The sequence below is a fragment of the Amphiura filiformis genome, chromosome 14, assembly GCF_039555335.1.
Source record: "Amphiura filiformis chromosome 14, Afil_fr2py, whole genome shotgun sequence".
Lineage (NCBI taxonomy): Eukaryota > Metazoa > Echinodermata > Ophiuroidea > Amphilepidida > Amphiuridae > Amphiura > Amphiura filiformis.
In genome coordinates, this window is record NC_092641.1 from 60,718,654 (window position 1) to 60,741,553 (window position 22,900).

Genomic DNA, 22,900 nt, shown 5'->3' on the forward strand with positions numbered 1-22,900 from the left:
TGATTAACATATTGAAAAATTGAAAACATTGTGCTTGATGATGTCATTGGAAAGAGGTCAGCCAATTAAAAAGAAATTGTGATGTTAATATTAGCACATAGGAGTCAGCGGAATCAAAGAGGACACTAACTATACATTAGACATGAATGATGATGTCAAACAAGTTATAGTAACCATGGTTATATCACTATTTTTACAAGATTTATCAACATGTTATAGTTAAGGTGCCGACGTTAAGTCTACGTCATTTTCAAAGTGTACATTATTGCTGGATTGTGCCTGATTGATCATATGAAAGTTTATAGGTTGAGATAAACCTAGATGGAAAAATATTTTTATATTTATGAATGATTGAAAGCATTTATTGAAGTTAATGGTGGAATTTTGAATCACAACAGGGCCTAGATTTCATCTTGGTTTGCAAGAATCAAAATCCATCATGGTCACTGCACTTGCTGTAAGATGCAATATGAGAAGTTGATTCTTGCAACCGAATCTTACGAGAATCGATTCTGTGATTCTCGTCGAAAACTAGACCCTACACAAGTAGAATTGAGGATACAGGTTCTGAAAGGGGGTTTAGTCACAATGAGTGCATTTCGAGATAAATGGCAAAGAAGTTTTTTATGGACATGTCTCAACGCAAGGTTATGCCCAAGCAGTTTCAATGCTCTACCACATTACTCTGAAAATTGCACAGTTGGTACCCCTTGTAGCAGAAACTGATACTGCCATACTGGTCACTAGCTGCAGTTTTATTATTTTGTGACTTAACTCCCTTTTTGAACTAGCATCCCCAATTATGGTAGTTGCACACTTCCATGTGTAGTTATATGGAAATCCAGCATGGTCTATGTGTACGTCTGGAGTATTTGATTATTGTCTGAAGTACAGCAGGGCCTAGATTTCGTCTTGGTTTGCAAGAATCAAAATCCATCATAGTCACTGCACTTACTGTATGATAAAATGAGAGAAGTTGATTCTCGCAGCCGAATCTAACAATAATTGATTCTGTGATTCTCGACGAAATCTAGGCCCTGTACAGATTGTTCATTTTGTGTTGTCAGTGTTTTGTAGCACTTCTGGAAGTTGAAAAATATCATTTGAACACCATCTCTCATTCTATATGATGAGTATGTTACTGTTGGAAAATGCCAGATAAATAACATTGTATGGTCATTTGTATGAAACAATGACAATATGATATGGGACAAAATAGAATTTTAAGTGGTGCAGTTGACAATTGACATGCTTTGACATGTTTTCAAGTAGATAGTAACACAAGAGCAGAATGAAATAACATAAAGATAAAAAAGATTAACCAAAATGAGTAAATTTGATACAAAATCACTGTCCATCACTGCAAAACACCGGTAATTAATAAGCCATAAAACTTCCTGCCTAAATATTGTACAGATATTTATTTTTCATGTTTTTCTCTCTCCCAGTATATTCGCATTATTTATTGTGCTTTTTAGACTTGTTATATGTAAATAATGAAGTATGTCATTATTATATTGTTATTATACTGTAAAAATATGAAATGTTAAAAGAATTTTTCAAGAGAGAAATTTTGTGATAATTGTTGTATCATATTAATTTGTGGATTATTACCGTTAAACTAACTAGTTTATTAGGTTTTTAATATCATAAATTCTGGGAGCAGCACAGAGTCGCAAATTAAAAGCCTGGAATTTTTATCAATTTTGACTGATATATATCATGTATAAGTATTAAACTCATTTTTTATTTCTCTGCTAATCATTGATTAATCACATTGTTAGTTAACCCCATAAGAACTACCTGCTGATTGGCCAAAAAGAAGTTTTCATTATCAATTGGACCAATCAGCAACATTGTTAGAATAATTTCACCACACAAAAAATTGGATTGAATTATTTGCAAAGCTCTATTCCGATTGGTGATTAAAGTGAAAATATCATGTAATTAACCAATCCGAGGCAATGTTAGATCGGCAGGTAGTGCTCAGGGGTTAAAACATAAATGTGGATGTTGTGCAGATCTTTCAGTCAATGTGAGTCAATAGCAGAACAGTATCATACACATCAACATTATGTATGCCATTTGTAATACGATCAGACAATATCAGTCATTTGTCGGACAAGATCAAAATTTATTTTTCAGTTTTGTTGTATGTGACCTTGTCAGAGCTTTATTGTACTGAAAATCTTGTAACAATTGAACATACGATTCTAGAGATACAGCCATTTTAGTGTTGTTCAAAACAATTACAATGGAAGTAGAATTCTATATCTCAAAAAACATTAATTGCGACAAATGACTTATCTAGCTTGATCGCATCACATTTAACTATCATGTGACATGTCAAGTATTTATGATGATGATTCCTGGCATTTTCACTGGATTTTATAGTTGATGCTACCTCCAGACATTCAGTAGATATATGCAAGAACAACACAATATCAGTTGCTGTTCAACTGCTAATTGTAACATTTACTTAATTGTATGTACTTAATAGAAAATTGTAAGAAACAAAAGAATTGCAATGAAGACCTTTGTCAGGCTTTTCTGTTTGAGCACACAGTTGATAGTCTCTTATGTGGTACATACGTATGATGTCCCATAGGTATGTTATTCAAAGGACATCACGCTTACTCATAACATGTTACTTATGTATTGTTTCTACTACACACACAACAATTTGGAATTGCCTGATTCTAGTCATCCCTCTTACCAGCAACACAGGTTGTTCATGTGTAATGTTGTTACTCATCACTATGTGCTCATATTCATGAGGACATGAAATTCACTGCTATGCCACAAAGTTACCTATAGCATGTTTCTAGTAGTCTCTCTGACCAGCAACAGGTTGCTCATATGTAATGTTGCTATGGGCTCATATTCACAAGAGTGTTTCTATTGAGAATGTTTACTAAAGTAGACACCGATCCACCCATTGGCTCTGTAGAAACTGTCCGTCTTCAAGTATGTTTTTAAATTGATCAAACAGTTTATCATGCAGGGTACCAGTACAGTGCTCTCAGTGGAAACAATCTGGATACTAGTAAATGACATGCTGGTAGCAGTGTTAGAAACACCCTAATAAGAAACGCATTGTAATGTTGCAAGTTTCTATCTTAAGGTCTAATAGGGTCTGTTTTTGTAAAATCCCAATTACTGGCAATATGTATCACTTGTATTGGTTGTAATTAGTACGCCACATCCCCACATTTATAAATGTCTTTTTGAATTATACAACAAAATTTGTCACTGTATTTTAGTGTAACACATTTTGTAATTGTGCCAACTTTGTCATGTTCAAATAATCGTGTCATGAACTTTGACTTATAGCAAAGGTTAAATTATATGCATTGTAGGTGTATGCAAGATAATATACTCAAAGTCAGGCTTTTTATAACAAGTTGATTGAATTTTTAATGATGTACATGTAACTTTTCAAACGTCTGCATCGTTCGTTGCTCATTTTTAGATCAAAAATGTAATTTTCATTCAATATTTTGGGCGAAAACAGTAACATTTTGTTTTTATGGTATATTACTTTTACTTTTATGGTTGAGTTTAGAATGCTACAGCATAAATATATTTTACGTATATTTCTTTTTGTTTGGTTTCATTTTAGAAACAGTGCATCATAAATTACAATGTACTTTATTTAAATTAGCTAATTAAAGTTCTTTATTATGAAAGCAAAGTCTGACATTTTGCTCTTCACAATATCATTGTCCCACATTACTTTAACCCCAAGACACTACTGGTCATCTAACAGCATTTCTGATTGGTTGATATCTTGAAATGCTCATTTCAATTGCCAATTATGACTAAGCTTTAACCTATATGCTCCAATTTTGCATTTGCATCTCCTTGATTGGTTCAAAATTGGACACACTATTCATTTTGGCCAATCGACAGGTAGTTCTCATGGGGTTAATTGATATGGTCGCATTTAACTCTGATTTTGTTTTAAAAATATTTGTTCATTTGTGGGTTTGCATTGTATTTTTAAGTATTTTTGTTCTGTTTGTTTTAAGGATTTTATTTACCGTTGCTCTATTGTTACATGTTTTAAGTTGAAATAAGCAGTTTTTATACAATATCATTGATGTGCAATGTTATGCACAAATAAAACCATGGAAATAACACATGGCATTATATAACATCTACCTACACACGGTGTTAGATCATATCTGTACTGAATAATTGACTTAATGAACGTGATAGAAATAATGGGCTATTCCAGAAATTTTCCACACACCCCCCAAAGGTGACATTGGGATTTCCCACAGCTTCCCCCTCAATATTGCTTGGGAATTCCTATCATGAAATGTCGAAAGAACATCCCATTTCCCTTCAGATGCACATCGGAATGTAAAAATTTGGGAATTCCGATCAGTTTTTGATGTAAGTGCATGTGAATCCCAATTCCCAAATGTACACTCTAAATATTTGGCTGGGAAATACCATTGTTATGTTATGGGTGGCTCGGGAAATCGCATATAATTTTGCAAAATCATTCATGGGAAATCCCACATTTTGTTTTAAATTTAACTTTGTCACCTTTGGGGTGTGTGTGGACAATTTCTGGAATAGCCCAATAATGGAAATTACCTACCTCTAAAAGTGACCTACTACCATGAAATCCGCCATAAGTCGCCGCAACTTTATACTCATTTCATTGAGTTGGTAGTTTCAAGGTATTCGGTCCAAGTTGATGTTCTTTGTTTGCCGCACACCTGTACAAGTCAGTAGTATTATCCTTAGTGAATGGCTCATTGTGCCCCATTCACAAAAGATGTCAAACAAAGAACATCAGCTTGGTCAGACCAAATATCTTGAAACTATCAACTCAACGAAATGAGTATAAAGTGGCGACAACTTATGGCGGATTTCGTGGTAGCAGGTCACAAATATTGACACCAGGAAGGACTAATTGTGCTGCTTGCATTTTTTGATAGTAATTTACATAGACATTCACATACATGTTCTGGGGGTTCACTCCAATGTAAAAGTGCTGCGTAGCTGTTAATAAGTGGCAAAAAAGGGGTCGGATATTGAGCATACAGTGGTGTCAACATTTTTGCCAATTAGGGTGCCATTTTCAGTCATATCGACATTGATGGTCTCTTTTTTTTTTTTTTGTCATCAATGAATCAAAATGTGGCACAGGGAAATGGTTATAAATACAATTTAGGGTATTTTATGTTTACAGTTACACCATTTGGGCAGCAAATTTGCTACTATCAGTTATGCCATTTAGCATTGAGGGTCTGTTGAGGGATGATCAACAAGTAGCACCTATATGGGAGTGACCCCCAGGTACATGTAAACATCACCAAACATGGACAGCGACACACACATACCTAAGTAGCCATACCATACACTCTGACTTTATTTACCACAGCGAGTAACAAGTTGGGCATCTCATACCAACCATACTGTTTCAAGCTCATCAACTTGATTCAGGCGCAATACCCTTGTAGTTTATTATAGGGCTGTTGTCGACAAGGTTGTTGTCAACAATGAAAGTTCTACTTGACAACATCCCTAGTTTACTATGGTAATGGTACATAGATAAAGAAAGGTCAAATAAATGCTAGATCTGAACTGGCTACTTCCATTATAGAAAATTATGTTAGAAATTTATCAGCATTGTATTAGGAAGTTTTTAATATAAAGAGGCTTTGATGAAGAATACACTACCTATTATTATTTGTATTATATCAGCATTTTTCATAATTTAATGATATCTTGTATAAAACTATAAGTGGTTTAATTCCATCTAACTTAATATACATAATAGATACCTTGCTCTTTTAACCCCGTGGGTGCTTCTGCCTTTCTTATAGTGCCACTGATTGGTTCATTTACATCTAATTAACCAATCAAAATAGAAACTTCTAGATCTCTTTTTAAGCCAAATCACCTTCAGCCTTACTGGTCATTCTTATCATATCTCTGATTGGCTCAATAAATGATATAGCCCTCTTTGTAACCAATCAAAATAGTTCTTAGATAGTGCCCATGGGGTTAAGTTTTTCCATGCTGCCTTAGAAATCATGTGTGAAATTCTGTGTACTTCGGATTAAGAACTTGTGAAATTAAATCATTGTGAAATTAAATTATAGCGTAAAAAACTAAATCCATAACATAATTCCTCCAGAGGGCGCCACAATAGTTTGTGGTAGTGTGTCTACAAGGAATTACTGTCCAAGGGTTTATTGATTTGTAGCAAGTCTTTTTGTTTTTACTAATTCTTTTGAGCAGTAACACATCACTTCACAATCTAATACAATTTCTTAATTTTCATAAAACATTGAAAGTATAATGAAACATGTTTCTTTCATTGACAAAGATTATGTTTGTCAAAATGTCAATATTTATTAACTACACTGCTATCATCTTTTTCACCAAAGACATCATTGTTATCAATTTTGAAGGGATGTAAAAGTATTATGTAGTTTGCTGAGACAAGGGCCCTGTAAATGGGTAAATGTAAGATGTATTGACTTGGTTAGTTATTGCATTGATATTCGCAAACCTCCTCTCGTAGCGAAATGAAATGTCTCTAGTATGGCGTCAGAGGCCAGTCCAACTAAAACCCGTAAATATAGATAAAACAGAAGACGGAACAATTTTATCTGAAAACTGTTTCATTCACATCACTTCTCACTGTAAATCATTTGTAGCTATTTTCCTGTGAGACTCATATTGCCACATTGTGTGAATAATATACTTATCTTTTTGTTTTTTTTTCAATAATGTAAAATCTTAACTATTTCATTTTACCATGTAATACATTATAATGTAAATTATGTAGAATATAATACTTCCTCTTTGATTCTTTGTAATAAATAGCCAAAGAAAAAGATATTTTCTTGAAAAGATAAAATTTTGTTGTGTGTGTATTTTTATGTAGTCTAAGGGACAACATTTTATTATTCGCTGTCAGAGTGCACATGTACATTAGAATATATGACTGTTGCTAGGTCAACTGGATCACACTTTCTTTGTTAAGAACCACTGATCGCAATGATCACAACATAAAGCCTATCAAAATTCACAGGTGTATGAGCCCAGGCTTAAAGCAGTAAACAATGGTTACTAACGTGTACTACAGCAGCGAATTATAGACAAATCCACACATTCCTACACCTCAATGGCAGCCATAGCTGGGTCCCTGCTGAGTCCATCCCACCTAAAATGTGAAATGATGCGGCCTTGGCGGGTATTTTAAACTATTCCATCACCCGTGTTATACGTAGACAATAGAATGATGAAAGTTTACAACACAATACGAATAACATACATTTTTAAGCGTCTTTAACACACCCAATTGGGCAGTCACAACACCCAGTAATGGCCAATTAATTCTGACCATCACTTGGCTCGTTGGATTCGTCTATTGGATTTCTTTGTAATCTTAACAGTACGTAAAGATGATTCCAACAAGGCAAGTGATGGTGAGAATTCATTCTGCCATTACTGGGTCCCATCCGCACCACACTGGTGTTGAGACTGCCCAATTGGGTGGATTAAAGCTGCTTAAAAATTGATATTAGAGACATTGCGATATAACGCAGCACGTGGAACGTACGTTTTTACGTACGTTAATACAGTGTTAAATATTGCTAGTCTCAGTTCCAAACTGCATTGTGCTCATTCATCACGAAGGAGAACGAGTCAGCTGGAATAAAGACTATAATATTTGATCTAATCTAATCTAGGTCGATAGAGGGCATAGTGATTGAAAAAATAACAGTAAGCTGAGTGTCGGCCTAATTCAAACAGGCCGCTTTTGATTTTGACTAAAATTTTGACCTACATGCTGATTAAACTTAATTGTTTTTTTTGTGCTCCCCAAATATTATAGTTGCCCAAAAACATATATTTTGGTAGATTAAAGATCACTACATCCATACATCATGACTTTACTTTCAAAATGAGACTTTTTTCGTCCTGAAAATTGGGCGCTTGCATGGACTTAGACATGAGGTAAAATCAGCATATTTCAACGTAGCATCTGTGTTTTATTCTACATTGGAATCCAAAATGGGAAATCGCAATGTCATTTTTTGTACGCAAAGTATCGCACACATTTCTATGGGCAATCTCTGCGTATGAATATTAACGTTTAAATTTAGTCCATTTTAACACATCGCTGTACCTTTATTATAATGATTTGTTACAAACAAAAAGGGTCATAATAATAATTAGACTTTCCTTCGTGTGTTCATTATCTTTGACTGTCTTTAACATATTGTGAAATGGACAAATTTTGTGCATTTTCAACGATGTATCTACGTCGTTTTTCGCACGTGGAATATCTTCAAAAATAGCTAAATACGTGACCTCGCTTCGATACAGGAGAGTGGTTTTGAATAGATCACCGTCCGTCCGATGTCTACGTTTGGAAATCGCAATGTCTCTATTGTATTGAAATGTAAACTTTCATCATTCTTTTGTCTTTGATGGAATAGGGTTTAAAATCCCTAAGGCTGCATCATTTCACATTTCATGTGGGATGGGATGCAGCTATGGCTGCCATTGAGGTATAGGCGTAGATCCCAAGGGGATGGGGGATATATTGCCAGGGGGGATGGTCCATACAATCATCCCCCCCCCAATGTTGATGCATGTGTGTGGGTTTCTGACCAAATTAACTTCATATTTGGCCATTTTAGCCTCCAAAGTGCCAATTTTTTCGCACTTAACGCTAATTTATTCCACTTTTCATCCATATTTCACCATTTTAGCTTCAAAATTGTTCGTGCGCTTCGCACGCATTTATACCATTAACTTATTCTGTCACCAAAAGGTGCTGGATTCAATATACTTCAAGAAATTTTTCCAACCCCATCCCCCCAATATCAAAAAGAAATCTACGCCACTAGGTGTAGGATTGCATGAAATTATATGCTATAAAATACTATGTGATATATCAACTGCACATGCATGTATCCCATGTGATGTGATGACACAATATGTGTGATATAGGCTATATGCAATGTTTTGCATGTTGGCCGGGCCAGCGAAACATGCGTGGCTACCAGACGACAACCTAGTGATTGGCACGAGAAGGGTCTTGGGTTTGAATCCTAGTGTAATCGAACAACTTCTTTGTTCATCTTCTCTGCTATTCCTTCCTTATTTCCCTTCCATTCACCAAAAAGGGAAAGAAAAAAATGAAAAAGGAGCGAAGATCATGCGCGTATTTTGGGGTCAAAGCAGGGGGCGGCAAAAACGAAGGGGCGGTGGAAGAAGAAGGGGCGGCAAAAAGAAGAAGGGCCGGCAAAAAGAATTAGTAAAGAAAAAAGGGCGAACAAATTTGAAGAACTGTGAAAAAATGGCTTTTAGGGCGCTAGCGCCTAAAATCCTTTTTTTTTCCTTTTTTTTTTTTTGGCTCTTCACTTTTTTCAAGCGACCGAAAAAAAATTGGGTCAACCTTTTCGGGCCGTTGAGGAAGGGGCAGCACAATGTGATATTCTTCAGTCACCCGGGATAGGAGCGGTCATGCGCCACTGAAGATAAACAAAGAAGTCACTTGGCACCCCCAGGATTCGAACCTTAGCCCCTCACGTACCAAGCAGACGATCACCGACTGGTAGCAATAGGAGTTTCACTGGCCCGGCCAACAACTGCATGCGTATATGTGACACGATCTGGTCCATGGGGGCCAAAGGAGGCATTTTTGAAAATGAGTTATCGTAATCATTACATTATACACTAGGCTATCATTTACTGAAAACACCAAAGGTCTAGCAAACTTGGTTCAAAAGTTTTGATGTCTATTTTGTTTTTACTCCATATTTTTACCTTTATCTCAGTTTCAAATTTGCCGCCTTTGGCCCCATGGACCAGATCATGTCACATATATATAATATGACTTTGGGTAATTGCGTCACGGCATCACATGGGATGCATGCATGCACACTGATTTTCCGTCTTAGATTCTGCAGTATTTATAGGGTTAAGGGGGTACTACACCCCTCGATAAATTAGTGTCTATTTTTGCACTTTTCTCAAAAACTAATAACACAGTGGTAACAAAAGTTATGTATATTATAGGGGCAAGGAATCCAATTACTACACTGGAATTTCAGTGACCCAAGACAGGTGGTTTGTTATTTATGATAAGAAATAAGGTACCACTAGGCTGTACCTCGTTTCCTATCATATATACTGAACCGCTTTTCTTGAGACACTGACATTTCAGTGTAGTAATTGGATTCCTTGCCCCAATAATATACATATAACTTGTGTTACCAGTGTGTTATTATTTTTTGAGAAAAATGCAAAAATTGTCACAAATTTACCACAGGGGTGTAGTACCCCCTCAATGGAAAGAAGCCTGCAGTCCATTGTTTCAGTAGGGATACATGTATTTGTATATTGTGTGATCTATTCCAACAAACCTCATTTTGTGAGTGTTTTATGGGATGCAGTACAATTCGACTGCTTAGTGCCAGAAGTTGGCAAGTACAATAGCTGCCCTGTTAACATTTGGCAATTTACTTACAGTACATTATAATCATCTGCAAATGGCAGCTATTGCACTTTCCCACTTCTGGCACTAAGCAGTCGAGTCATTTGTTCTTTGCCTGGCAGTTTGCATGCACATGTTTTGATGAAACATGCTTCAAAATAATTATACCAAATATCAGATATGCCTATAAGGTATAAGGCAATTGAACAGTAAAATGGGCATACATGTACAAACCAAATGAAGCAAAACTCAAAAACATTTCTTCTTTGTTCATGTTCATATTTATTCATCACAAAAATAGCTTTATAATAAAATAGGCTTCAAGTGATAATATATTATGTATACAAATAGGCTTTTTGTGATATTATATATATACATATTTAAAATGTACTCATTGGACGGAAGTTATTTTTAAGACATCACAACACCTACACAAACTACACATATCCTTAGACACATTGCCAGGAAAGCAAGGGAACATGTCATGTGTAATCTGACACCAGAAAATACTGTATGTATATCGTTATGGCTTTGTCAGAATAGCGATTTATTCATTTGTTAAAACCATGTAACACATGCATTAGAGATTAACTTTTACACACATACACAATAACTGAAGTAATAATTACAGGTAAATTAAAATTAGTTAGTTCTTGGCTAAACTAGAACACGTGGCATGCACATAGTGCCGCGATCAACACACACAAAATGTGGTCCAGAAAATAACATGAACGTGCCTTACACTGCATACACGCCTAGAACGCTACATGGTTGCAACACGTTCAAGCTTGGCTAAGCATGACCAATTATATGATCATCCTCAGACAAAAAGAATTGGGGGAGGGGGGATCTCTGTGTTTCCTTACCAACATTAAATTAAATGTGATAATCTAAAAAGATTAGTTAAGCCATGTACTTTGTGTTTTGGAGTTTCAGAATTCTGGATAGTCATTCTTGCAAATAAAAAAGGAACTGAACTAGCTCCTGTGCCAATCTTGCAGACACACCCTGTTATGTATAATTTTTCTGCTTTTGGCCTTTATTGATTGTGCCCTATGAGCATTTCTGGTTTGAATCAGTGCAAGCTCCCTCTCAGTGCACGCAGCTGAAGGCGCAGGGCAAGAAGTACCAAAGTGTAAAATTAAGAAAAGGTTGGTCATATCTTTAAATAACAGCTGTTGATCAGAACTTCACTCATTTTGCCTAAAAAGTTTTGGTGTCATTTCATTTACCATATTCTTTCTTTTAAACTCCCATGCCCCAATAAGCGTCCGCCCATCAATATTTCAACTTTTAGAATGTTATACTATTACCCAACCACCCAGAAAGTATTGTAATTTCTGAACACTTGGATGCTTTTACTGGGTTCACACTACAAAGTAGGTCAACATTCCTGTGTAGGTCATAATCGTTTAGGGTCTTGGTATTGAATCTCAGTGTAATCAAACAACTTCTTTGTTCATCTTCTCTGCTATTCCTTCCTTATTTCCCTTCCATTCACCAAAAAGGGAAAGAAAAAATGAAAACGGAGCGAAGATAAACAAAGAAGTCACTTGGTACCCCCAGGATTCGAACCTTAGCCCCTCACGTACCAAGCAGACGATCACCGATTGGTAGCAATAGGAGTTACACTGGCCACTGGGATGAAAACAAGCATTGAAATAATTTCCTGAAAATGTGTACTTCCCTAAAATTTGTGCAGGGAAGATCCAAGCAAAATTTCATGAAATCGGAAAATTTCCTGAAGATTTACATCCCTGATTAATTCAAAACTGGGTTTAAAGGCTTTCAACTTTTGCAATTGCCCTTTTTTTTAAAGACACCCAAATTAACTAACAAATGCATGCCAAAAAATGATACTGTTATACTAATTTACATGCAAAATAAATTATACACATGCTACGAAATACATGTATCTCAAAATTCCAATCATACAATCTTTCATTGGTTAAGGTTTAAAAGCTGGTTTGTTTCATTTTATGATATGATGAATATTAGTAGCCCTACCACAGGGCCTTTTTTTACGCACTATATATACTCTGAGACACCATGCTATAAACTGAGAACTGCTAAAAACCAAGTAACAACTCACAATTCAAACCGCTGTCTCAGGACAGCGGTTAGTGGGTTAAGCAGTTCTCGGGGTATAGCGTATCTCGGGAGTATAGCGTGTAAGAAGAAGGAAAAAAAGGCCCTGTGGTAGGGCTAAATATTAGTTGTATATATTAACTCTATAATCAGAATAGATTTAAAGAGCTACAAATCAAAGTGCCAGCGCTTTGTATGCTGCGAATTCTCGTATATTCATGAGGGCCGATCACTAGGTCGACGTTGTCCAACAAATCGTGCACATGTTGCGTGCCTTGTGCCTTTGTGTTTAGCGTAGCAGTATCTTATGTCACACTCCATGGAACAATATAACGGCCCTCATTAACATTGATGAATTGTCTGTAGTTATTACTGGGAATAATACAGCATTTATCATAACAGGAAAAACGCACAAAAAAGTTCAGCCTGCTCTTAATATGATTTTCTTTGCATTAGTCTTTTTGAAAAAGGAATTATATTACACCATCAAATTTTTACTTTGCTTGGCCCTGGCCTGTTATATAAATAAATATATCACCCAAGTTCATACAAGGTTTTTAAATCACACACATAGATGAAATTTTCTTCAATGTCTTCAGTCATCAGCTGGTGGTTTGATGCAACTGCGTCTGTGAGAAAAACAAAACAATAGAAAGATTTTAATTAAAAAATTTGTTACAATGAAACAAGCAGGATTGCAGATAATATAAACTATTCCTATAATTAGCACTTCCTACCATTGATATCACATTCTATAGAACAATGAAAGAGAAGTCAAGAAGGGTATCATATGATTATAAAACAACAACTTGAGCTAATCACATGATACCCTTCTTGACCTTACTTTTGTTTGATTGTATATATATATATGTTGTGATATCAACATTCACACCCCCCCCCATTCAACAGGCAGGAAGGTGCCACAAATAGGAGTGGTCTTATATATTTGATGAGTTCAGATGCAGAAGTCAATGAATTCAGGATGAACCTGAGGAAAAATCTACATGCACATTCATGGATCACAACAATGTTCGTTTACAGCACTGCGAGGGAATCAAACCCAGGTCGCAGTGGTAAGAGGTGAGTGCTTCAGCCACTACACCATAGCAGCCTAGTTATCTCAATAATTATGTAAGGCACAAGACTGATCTAGTGCACGAGTGCTTGACGGAACAAGTTTGAGCCCTCTCAGTGTCTATTTCTTTTCTTGTGAAAATTGAGCTACAAACTTAGAATACAAATACCAGATTTCTATAAATCTTCCTTTTATAACCTGTGAAGTACTTATGCAATTCACCAAGTGCTAGTAGGGAGTATGCCAAAATCAGCTTTGCACTGAAAAATGTGATAACATTGCCCTCTACAATTAGTCTAATACAAAGGGATGGTCTTTAAAAAGTTATTTAGGGTTTGTCTGTATGAAAAAAAACACATCATGTGACTTACAATAAGGCATTTGCTTTCTGTAATTCTTCTATTTTCTTTTCTGTAGCTTCCATCCACTCTCTGTATTTTTCTCCCCATTGCATTTTTAACTGAAAGAAACAAAAAAGACAGCAAAATCATCTTTATTTATGTCTCCTCATTATGTCAGGGTACTTTACTGCTTAAATTTGGTTTTCATGACTGTATATAATTTCAATTTTTATAAATATTTGTTCCCATTCATATTGTATTTAGGCAGTTATGTTTAAATTCTTAGTCAGTGGGAGTGGTCTAGTTCGTAGAAACATTTCTGATTGGACAATCGCATGATTTCGGGTGCCGTCTATCAGGCCGTAGACGACCCCACGTCATCATGCGTCTTGATAATGCGTAACACGCATGTAGAGTCTTGCGTATGTATCGCGCTGGATGCGTAGACTAGTGCGAAATATGCGAACGCGCTAGCAATACGCGCAACAGAATACGTGAAGTTGTAAACAAGTTTCGTTCATTTTTATATTGAGGGGAGTTTTTATGATGGTAACTTAGTTTTTGCTTAAAAATGTGTTTACAGTTATTAAAATAATATTAAACTGACTAAGAATGAGAATAAGCGATAGGAATTTTTTATTTTGCCTATCCTCTACCTATGATGAGCGACAGGCAGGTCCAATATTTTTTATCGTAGTGGATACCGGCTGCGCTGGCATCCACTAATCAAAATATGGGGCCTGCCTGTCGTATCACACGGTAGGGGATAGGCAAAATAAAAATTCCTATCGCTTATTCTCTAATTAACCAACCATAAACCTTGGATCCTAGAAGCAAAATGAGTATCACAGTGGGCGGTAAAGCAATACATGACTTCCGGGTGGTACTTCCAAACTACCATATATGCCTCCTTGTTGACAACAACTCGTCATTTGACACTCATCAAGATCAATAACATCAGTTTGAAAAAGGCTTAGCGACCGCAAGCCGAAAGCTCACGTAAGTGAACATTTTTGTTGTGAGAATAGTCATAAATTTATCAATATACCATGTTTTTGTTAATAATGCCTGACCAAAACATATTACATGCCTAAAATGTCACTGGGTTTGTGAGAAAAATATGACCTTTCAACTGATACCAAAATCTGCATTTGATGGAGTAAAGTGGGAGGGATAAGGCTGTCAATCAGGTCATAACACCTGTACGATTGAATTGTACCTGCCCCACACAGTACACCACTGAGCCTCTATGAACTTAGATCAATTTGTTCTGCCCATTTACACCTTTGATCCTCATTTATGGTGTTCTTTGAATACCTGCTGAAAGTCATCTCTAAAGAACCACCCCGATCCTATCTCACTTTGTCCTCTTCCCATCACCTGATGTTGCAACCAACCAAGATTGACTTTTTATCCCTTTCACACCATCAATTGTGCCTCCCTGATGTTCATGAGGTCTTTGAATACCTGCTGAAAGACATCTGAATGAACCCCCATCCCATCTTAATTGCCCTCTCACCCCTCCTGATTTTCCAACCTCTCCCCCTCCTTATGTTGCGACCAGCCTTAAAATTGTTCTCCCTTTCACTCTATCAATTGTGCCTCCTTGATGCTGATGATGTCTTTGAATCCATAATGAACTACCACCCCATCTCAATTGCCCTCTCACCCCACTTGATTTGCCTACCTCCCCCCCCCTCCTGATGTTGCTACCAACCTTAAGATTGAGTTGTTCCTCCCTTTCACACCATTGTGCTTCCTTGATGCTGAGTTCAGTAAACAACTGTTCAAATTTATCCCTCAGGGCCATATTCTCACTCTGCAGTTCATCGTTGACCAACTTCAGATCTTTGTTGTCTACTTCTAGTTTCCTATAATTCTCTTTTAGTTCAGCGATGATCTTATCATGATCACACCCAGGGTTATTCTAAAACAGAAAGACAATAAAGAATATGTTTTATATTTGATTAAAATTGTTCACATAAGCCAGGTACATTTCTTGGTAAACAATTAATACATAGTCCTCATTCTCAATAAACTTTCCCTTTTTGAGATAGAAAAAATATCAAAACCAGTGTTCACATGAATTTGAAGAAAGCATCATACACTCATGGTACCCATCAAGTGCCATATGATACGCTCCAATTTGAGATTCTCTTGGTCGGGGCTATTCCATCTATTGCACTTACCCACTTCTCACATCCATCAAATGGGACACCCTCACAAAATCCCTATCGATTTGTACAGGGCATTTCAGTTCAACTTCAAGACAATTTTCTCAGCACAGAAAATACCAATTTGCCTTGTCTTTGGTATTTATTTAAAGTTGATTTCCCTTATAAGAAATCTGAACTTTTGGAATTGTTTCATCAAGAGGCATTTATTTTATGGCATGTTTTGTGATTTCCCCCATTGAGTGCAAAGGTAATATCCCCTGCATGTCCAAGGGGGTGAGATGGAACAGCTAAATATTGGCAAAAGCAACCAATGGGAAGAAGCGATCTATCGCAAGTGATGTTATGCCGACAGACGGAATATGACATTCGTGATGCGATCAAGCAAAATCAGTCGGAACTCGGAAATATTGATTTTGAGATATAGCCAAACAAAGGAACCATTTCCTTTGTTTCCTGTTGTTTTGGAAACTCTCTAATTGCTCATATCTTGGGAACTGTTTGTTCAATTTCAATGGGGTTTTCTGCAGCATCCAGCTTTGTAAATACTTTTTACTATCCTAAGAAACTGAAAATTTAATATTTTGGAGTTCTGACTGATTTTGCTTGATTGCATCACATTTACCATGCTACTTGAGGATTCCATTGGTTTTTTTATTGTCACTTACCACGCACTGATCCAAGTTTTCTGATGAACAGTTATTACATGTATTTTTCAATCTAAAATGTAAAGTCCCAAAATAACTTTATACATGTGTTCACAGCCCGCAGGATTTATAGCGCATATGATTTGCATCTGTCACTGCGAAATCCCACATGTTACTCTCAAGTATAGCTTACCTTAGCCAATGATGTCTGCAAGTCTTCCGAGTGTTTCTTTGTCAGTGTTTCTATTTCTTTTTCATGTTTCAAGTTCAGTTCCTTCATCTGCATGTGAAGTTCTTCCAGTCTTTTACTCCCACTATTTGACCTGCAGATTTTGAAGAAAAAATGTCAGGTTACCATGGTTAACGTTAAAAAGGGTATAAAACATTTTCATAACAAAAATATTTGAAAACTGCAAAACAAACTAATATAATGTAAGGCCATCTTAAATTAATAGTTAGTCTTAAAGCTCCTCAAAGTTTGAAAACCTAATGCAGAATTTGTTTTACATTAATTTTTTTTTATCTGTGGGACAAGCTTTTTGATAAGAATAGACCAGCTTTTCATCTGTCAAGGAGGTTTCACTATAATAGTCAAGATGAAGAATTTTATTGAGGTTTAAAATTTAGGCTATTTGACATCTAACAATGTCAGACGTGATATTTTTTGTGTGGTTGATTTAGAAGATTTATAAAGGTGACCTAACATAACATAACAATGTATTAAAAAATTTTTGTTTGCTGGCTATGTAAGGTGAAATTAATTTCTTAGTGAAACTATTTCACTTCATTCAAGGTGTTGACTAATATAATAACATTTACATAAGACATTATACTCCTATTACCAAGTATGGAGAACTCAAATGAACTACACATGACTAGAAACAGTTGACGGAAGCTGGAATATAGAGCTATAGACCACTGAACAAGAGGGAAGTGCGCCTAGATCCCATCCTAGATTATCATTATCATGATTAATATCATTATCATGATTAATATCATTATCATGATTAATATCATTATCATGATTAATATCATTATCATGATTAATATCATTATCATGATTAATATCATTATCATATCATAAATACGCCTATTACCAACTTTTAGCTTAGAATGTAAACCAGGGAGAAATCAAGTCTCCGTCCCAGCTGGCTTCATTTATAGTGGAAGAAAGACCTTGAACAGCTTCCCTATAAACATTTGACACATGGCATGATGGCAGCTATTTGCAGATGGGACCTTCTTGCAATGAATGATAGGGCATCAGGGTCTTAGGTAGGATTTGAAAGTTTGGGTGTGGAAATTCAAAAAACTGGGTGTGTAAATTTAAGATTTGTGTACAAAGTATAGGCCATGTGGGCAAAAACTGGGTGTGTATTTTACAAATTTGGGTGTGTAAAACACTCCCTACACGGCTGGCTGCCTTTTTAGCCCTTAAGTTGTAGGGCATACCTCTTGTGTTCTGGGGTTCCTGTTGATACATATTCTTTCTCTTTCTTTAGGACAGTTGTATTCTTGGCTCGACGTAAATCTGTCAGTCTTTTCTTCAGTTCACCAACTTCATTTTCCAGCTGTGGAGGAGAAGAAATACGTTGTGGTGCCATCAAGACTTATTATTAAGCACCCCACGTGGTTGTCAAGTTTTGGCTCCTGGTGTCTCCAATATTTTACACTACAAACTGACTGGAACTGAGTGAAAGGCCCTGTACAAACCTATAGTGATTTTGTGAGAGTGTCCCCTTTGACAGATGTGAGAAGTGGGTAACTGCACCAACCGAGAGAATGCATACATGCGGCTACAAACTGCTGATAGAATTTTTTGCAGAATTCCTTTTGTCCAGCGCGTATAGAACCACAACTCCCAAGATGCACATGCTTGACGTCGCGCACGTATGTATATATTCTCTCAATCGGGGTTGTTCCATCTATTGATACACTTACCCACTTTTCACATAGATGTCAACTGTGACAAAAATACCAACATTTTCGTCTCAGATATGTATAGGGGCCATTCTTCGGTCACGTGTGTGACATAACTAGGGGTATTTCACACTAATGCTCCTGTGCCTGCTTTATAAATAAAACTGATAACCCCATATCTTTTGCATGATAGTTATACTAATGTCTGTACTTTTCGAAAATATTTAATTTTTTTTTCTTACGTTGTCTTATTTTCGTGCCAGGGGTCAACAAAGGGTCGGTCACGTGTGTGACATCAGACGGATGCAAGTTTTTGGATTTTAAAATTCATTTCTAAATTTCTGTGAATGTTAAAGGACCTACATATTCATACCAAATGTAGTAAAGCATTGCTATCTTGCAATTACAATGACACCAACATTGACAAGAAACATTCATGCCTAGATGTGTTAATTGACGGTTTGATACTAAACATTTGGTAACGTGTGTGACATTTGGTTTTGTTCGTCTGAATGTCACACACGTTACCAAACTTTTGGGTGAACAATTTAAGTATTTTATAAAAGTTTATTATATGCCCTATAACCAACTAAATGTATTTTTTAGGGAAAAACAGTGGTGTCATGTCAACAATCACTTCATACAAACCTTCGATTAAAACTGAAATAACCGGATGGTGACACAGAAATCCATATTCTTAGGGGTAGGGGTAAAACATGGGTCAGTTTTTGCTCTTATAAGAATATTTCAGGTGATATTGAGCTAAAACTTTGTGTTTAGGTTCATTTTGTGATTAACTTTTATATGGCAACTACAAATCGGGTACAAATTACATGTTTGGATTTTTTCTTCCATAAAGTCCATTTTAGCCTATTTTTGTGTACGATCAAGGTTTTATCACATTTGTGAGGACACAACCACAACATGATACCATAGCAGCAAGGTATCAAGAATGTTGCTACTTATTTTGGTGTCAGTGGATAGAGGAGACCCATAGCTATACATTGATACCAAAAATCAACACCATAGGGTGCTCATAATGGAATTCCATGGCGGAGTTTGTACGTCACACACGTTACCAAACTTGTCACACACGTGACCCCGGTCACATGTGTGACTTGTTAATTACCATGAATTACGTAAAACCTAACAATAATAATTTCCATTTAGGAAGCTGGAATGGAGGGTATAATCAGTCTACCTTTTGACATAAAATATGAAGTTCAGTTGATAAAATCTTTTCTGATGGTAAAAACAATTGCATGTTTTTGGTCACGTGTGTGACATACCAAACCAATTAATTTGTTTCGTTAATTACGCGATTGTTGTGGTTTGAAAAAAATTTCAACTGTTCTGATTTGTTTTAGTGGCGTCATAACAGCATATTTTTCAGGAAATTAAAAAAACACAATTATAAAAAGTTAAAACTGCAGTAAGTGTTAAAAAGGCCCAAAAAGCTTACTTTTAGACCCAAAATTTGCAATTATGTTAATTTATGCAAATTAGGGTGTTCCGCGATTAATTTTTCATGAAAATTACAGTTCTTAAAGCTGAATTTATACTCGATCGCTTTTGCAGAAAAGCGATTTTCACGCATGCTCAATGTTTACTTACATTTCCAGAGCGTCAAGCCGATCAATCGATTCAAATCGCGGAGGCAAAAACGATGTCGCTTTTGCAAGTTGAAGAAATCTCAACTTCCCAGCGATATCGCTTAAAACACGTGAATGCGTCAACCAATCATATACAACCAACTGGATCTATTATTTTGCTAATTAATTTACCTTTCTCGATTTTTAACTTTTGGTGATAAATTAATTCAAAGCAATAATTATTGACAGCAACTCATGTTTTAAAAATGTATTTTGTGGCCTTTAGAATATTTTAATTGTCGTCTGCAATCGCTATCGCCGTGATAAGTATAAATGCAAAAGCGACGGCGATGCATCGCAAAATTGGCGATTGCAAATCGCTTTTTCAAAAGCGATTAATCGCATCGCTCGGCGATCGAATATAAATTCAGCTTAAAACTTTGAACTGTACTTATCACAAAAAAGTTTGAAAATAAATGATACCTACAATTTGATTTTTTCCAAATTAGTTTCATTTTCTGAAGAATGGCCCATAGACTGTATGGTGATGGGTAGTGCCGTAGTATTTTGACTTTCCTATTCGGGGAGGATGACAATTTCGACCTCCTCGTCTGTTTACAAACAGAGAGGTAGACAAAAGACCGTTCCGTTTGTCCAAACACTCAAGTATCATCAGAAGGATGGTCCACAATAGCGTGATTCACGTATAAACATGAATAGCTTTAATAGGGATTAAAAAGCTGTCAAGTCGAACTATGTGCTTCTTTTGTCCAATTTGCCATCACGATTTCGCATGGAAACAGTTCAGACCCAGAACACGATCATGTCAGAAATTAATATTTTGTTCTGGGACTGATTATTCGGACAAAGTCACAGTGTAGCCTGGTGTTGTGAAGTTTAATTTCAGCTCAACATGCTCCATATCAGTAGGCAACTATTAAATGGGACTGAAACAAGACAGGTCAGTAGCCCACTTATTTTCACCCTTGCCAAGGGGACACTTACCATTACACTCAATGGGGGAAATCACAATTATTGCCTTGAGTGTGGCTTCTGAATTTGCCAGTACCGTACTTTACCATCATGTTTACTTTTAAGCTTACCTCTTCTACTCGGAGCTTCAAGAACCCTACATCTGTCCGTCTGACGGATGGTTTGCTGTTTGGAGACCGTACTGTTTTAGACATTGCACATTAAAATCTGTCGATCCACTACTCGGGAAATAAATTAGTTAGAAATCAAAAATCACACATAGTCTTTTCGTAACGACGGACGCTACCTGTGGTCTTTCGCAGATCTCCATGCATGATGTAATGCACACGTAATGTGTAAATTTGGGCCCATACCAATTCCGCCCCACACCAATTCGGTCCCATACCAACGCGGTCCCATACCAACTCGGTCCCATACCAACTCGGTCCCATATACCCACTCGGTCCCATACCGAATTACCCCCATAGGCCTACCCATTCAATTCGGCCACATAACATTCGAGCACATGCCAAATCGGTCCCGACAAAATCCAACCACATAGGCCTACAAATGAGCTTTTATGGACCCCCTCCCCAAAGAAAAAAAACACCAACAAAAATTAGGCCTAAAAAAGAAAATTGTTTACCCGACCGACCCTAAAAATAGGCCCGACCCTAGACTTTTTTCTTATTTTGTTTGCAAAAAAAAATAAAATGAAATAAATTAAAATAAATAAATCTTTTTTTTTAAAAAGAAACAACGAAGTTCGTTCCAAGGCCTTAATCATACGCAATTTAGCGCTTAAAATGTGTGTAATTTTTTTTTAAATAAAAAAATTGCCGACCGACCTACTCTATTTTTTTTCTTATGTTACGCCAATCAAACACTTTTATTTTTTGCCATGAGCTTTGAGACGTATTTTGTTTCCTTTTAGGTTAGGTTGGGGGGGTTAGGGCCGGGTTTTAAGGTTATGGCCCGGGCGCCACTCAAATATGACAGTGTATGCATGCGTGACCAAATTTTTTTCAAACACCCCTAAACGAGTTTTACCCTACCAGCAAATTTAGCCCCTTAATAAGGTAATTTAATACAGAATTTACCCCATAATGAGATTTTGGCTGCTGAAAATGCAACAAATGTACCCTTTTTGGACTCGTAATTTACCACAAATTTGAAAAGGTACCCTAAACAAGTTGTCCAGTTTCAGAAAACTACCCTTATTCTTGAAAATCAGTGTTTTTTAGACCCTAAATGCGTCACGCGCGTAACTTGCCCTGCCTAAAAAACACCCCTTTTTACTTGTTTTTTTTGGTCACGCATGCGTACAGACTATTTATGTGAGTTATCCCCCCGGGGGTTATGGTAAGTGCTCCAGGAGGACAGTGGGTTGTGCTTCATGAAAGCAGTTGGTTGACGATATCTCAAAATTGCCTGATGATAGGTTAAATACACTGCCAGCCCTTATCAATCCTATAAGGCCTATAAAAAGGGAAAGAGGGCTTTTTGCTAAACCTCGAAATGTCAATAAGATATGACCCAGGTTGATATCAAATGAAAGAGAAAAAAATATATAATGAAAAGATTTCCCCATTAAGGCGGGTGAAACTC

At 36.4% G+C, this 22,900-nt stretch overlaps 1 protein-coding gene across 1 annotated transcript; it reads right to left on the bottom strand.

The window, feature by feature from the left end:
• Window positions 1-10,781: 10,781 nt before the first annotated feature.
• Window positions 10,782-21,625, bottom strand: LOC140170400 (uncharacterized). The gene is made up of 6 exons (XM_072193774.1): window positions 21,424-21,625; window positions 18,261-18,379; window positions 17,002-17,131; window positions 15,705-15,914; window positions 14,018-14,106; window positions 10,782-13,200 (listed from the first exon to the last, which is right to left on the bottom strand). Exons 1-6 carry the CDS (start codon window positions 21,505-21,507, stop codon window positions 13,167-13,169), a joined length of 666 nt encoding a protein of 221 aa, XP_072049875.1. The 5' UTR covers window positions 21,508-21,625; the 3' UTR covers window positions 10,782-13,166.
• Between the last annotated feature and the right edge of the window lie 1,275 nt (window positions 21,626-22,900).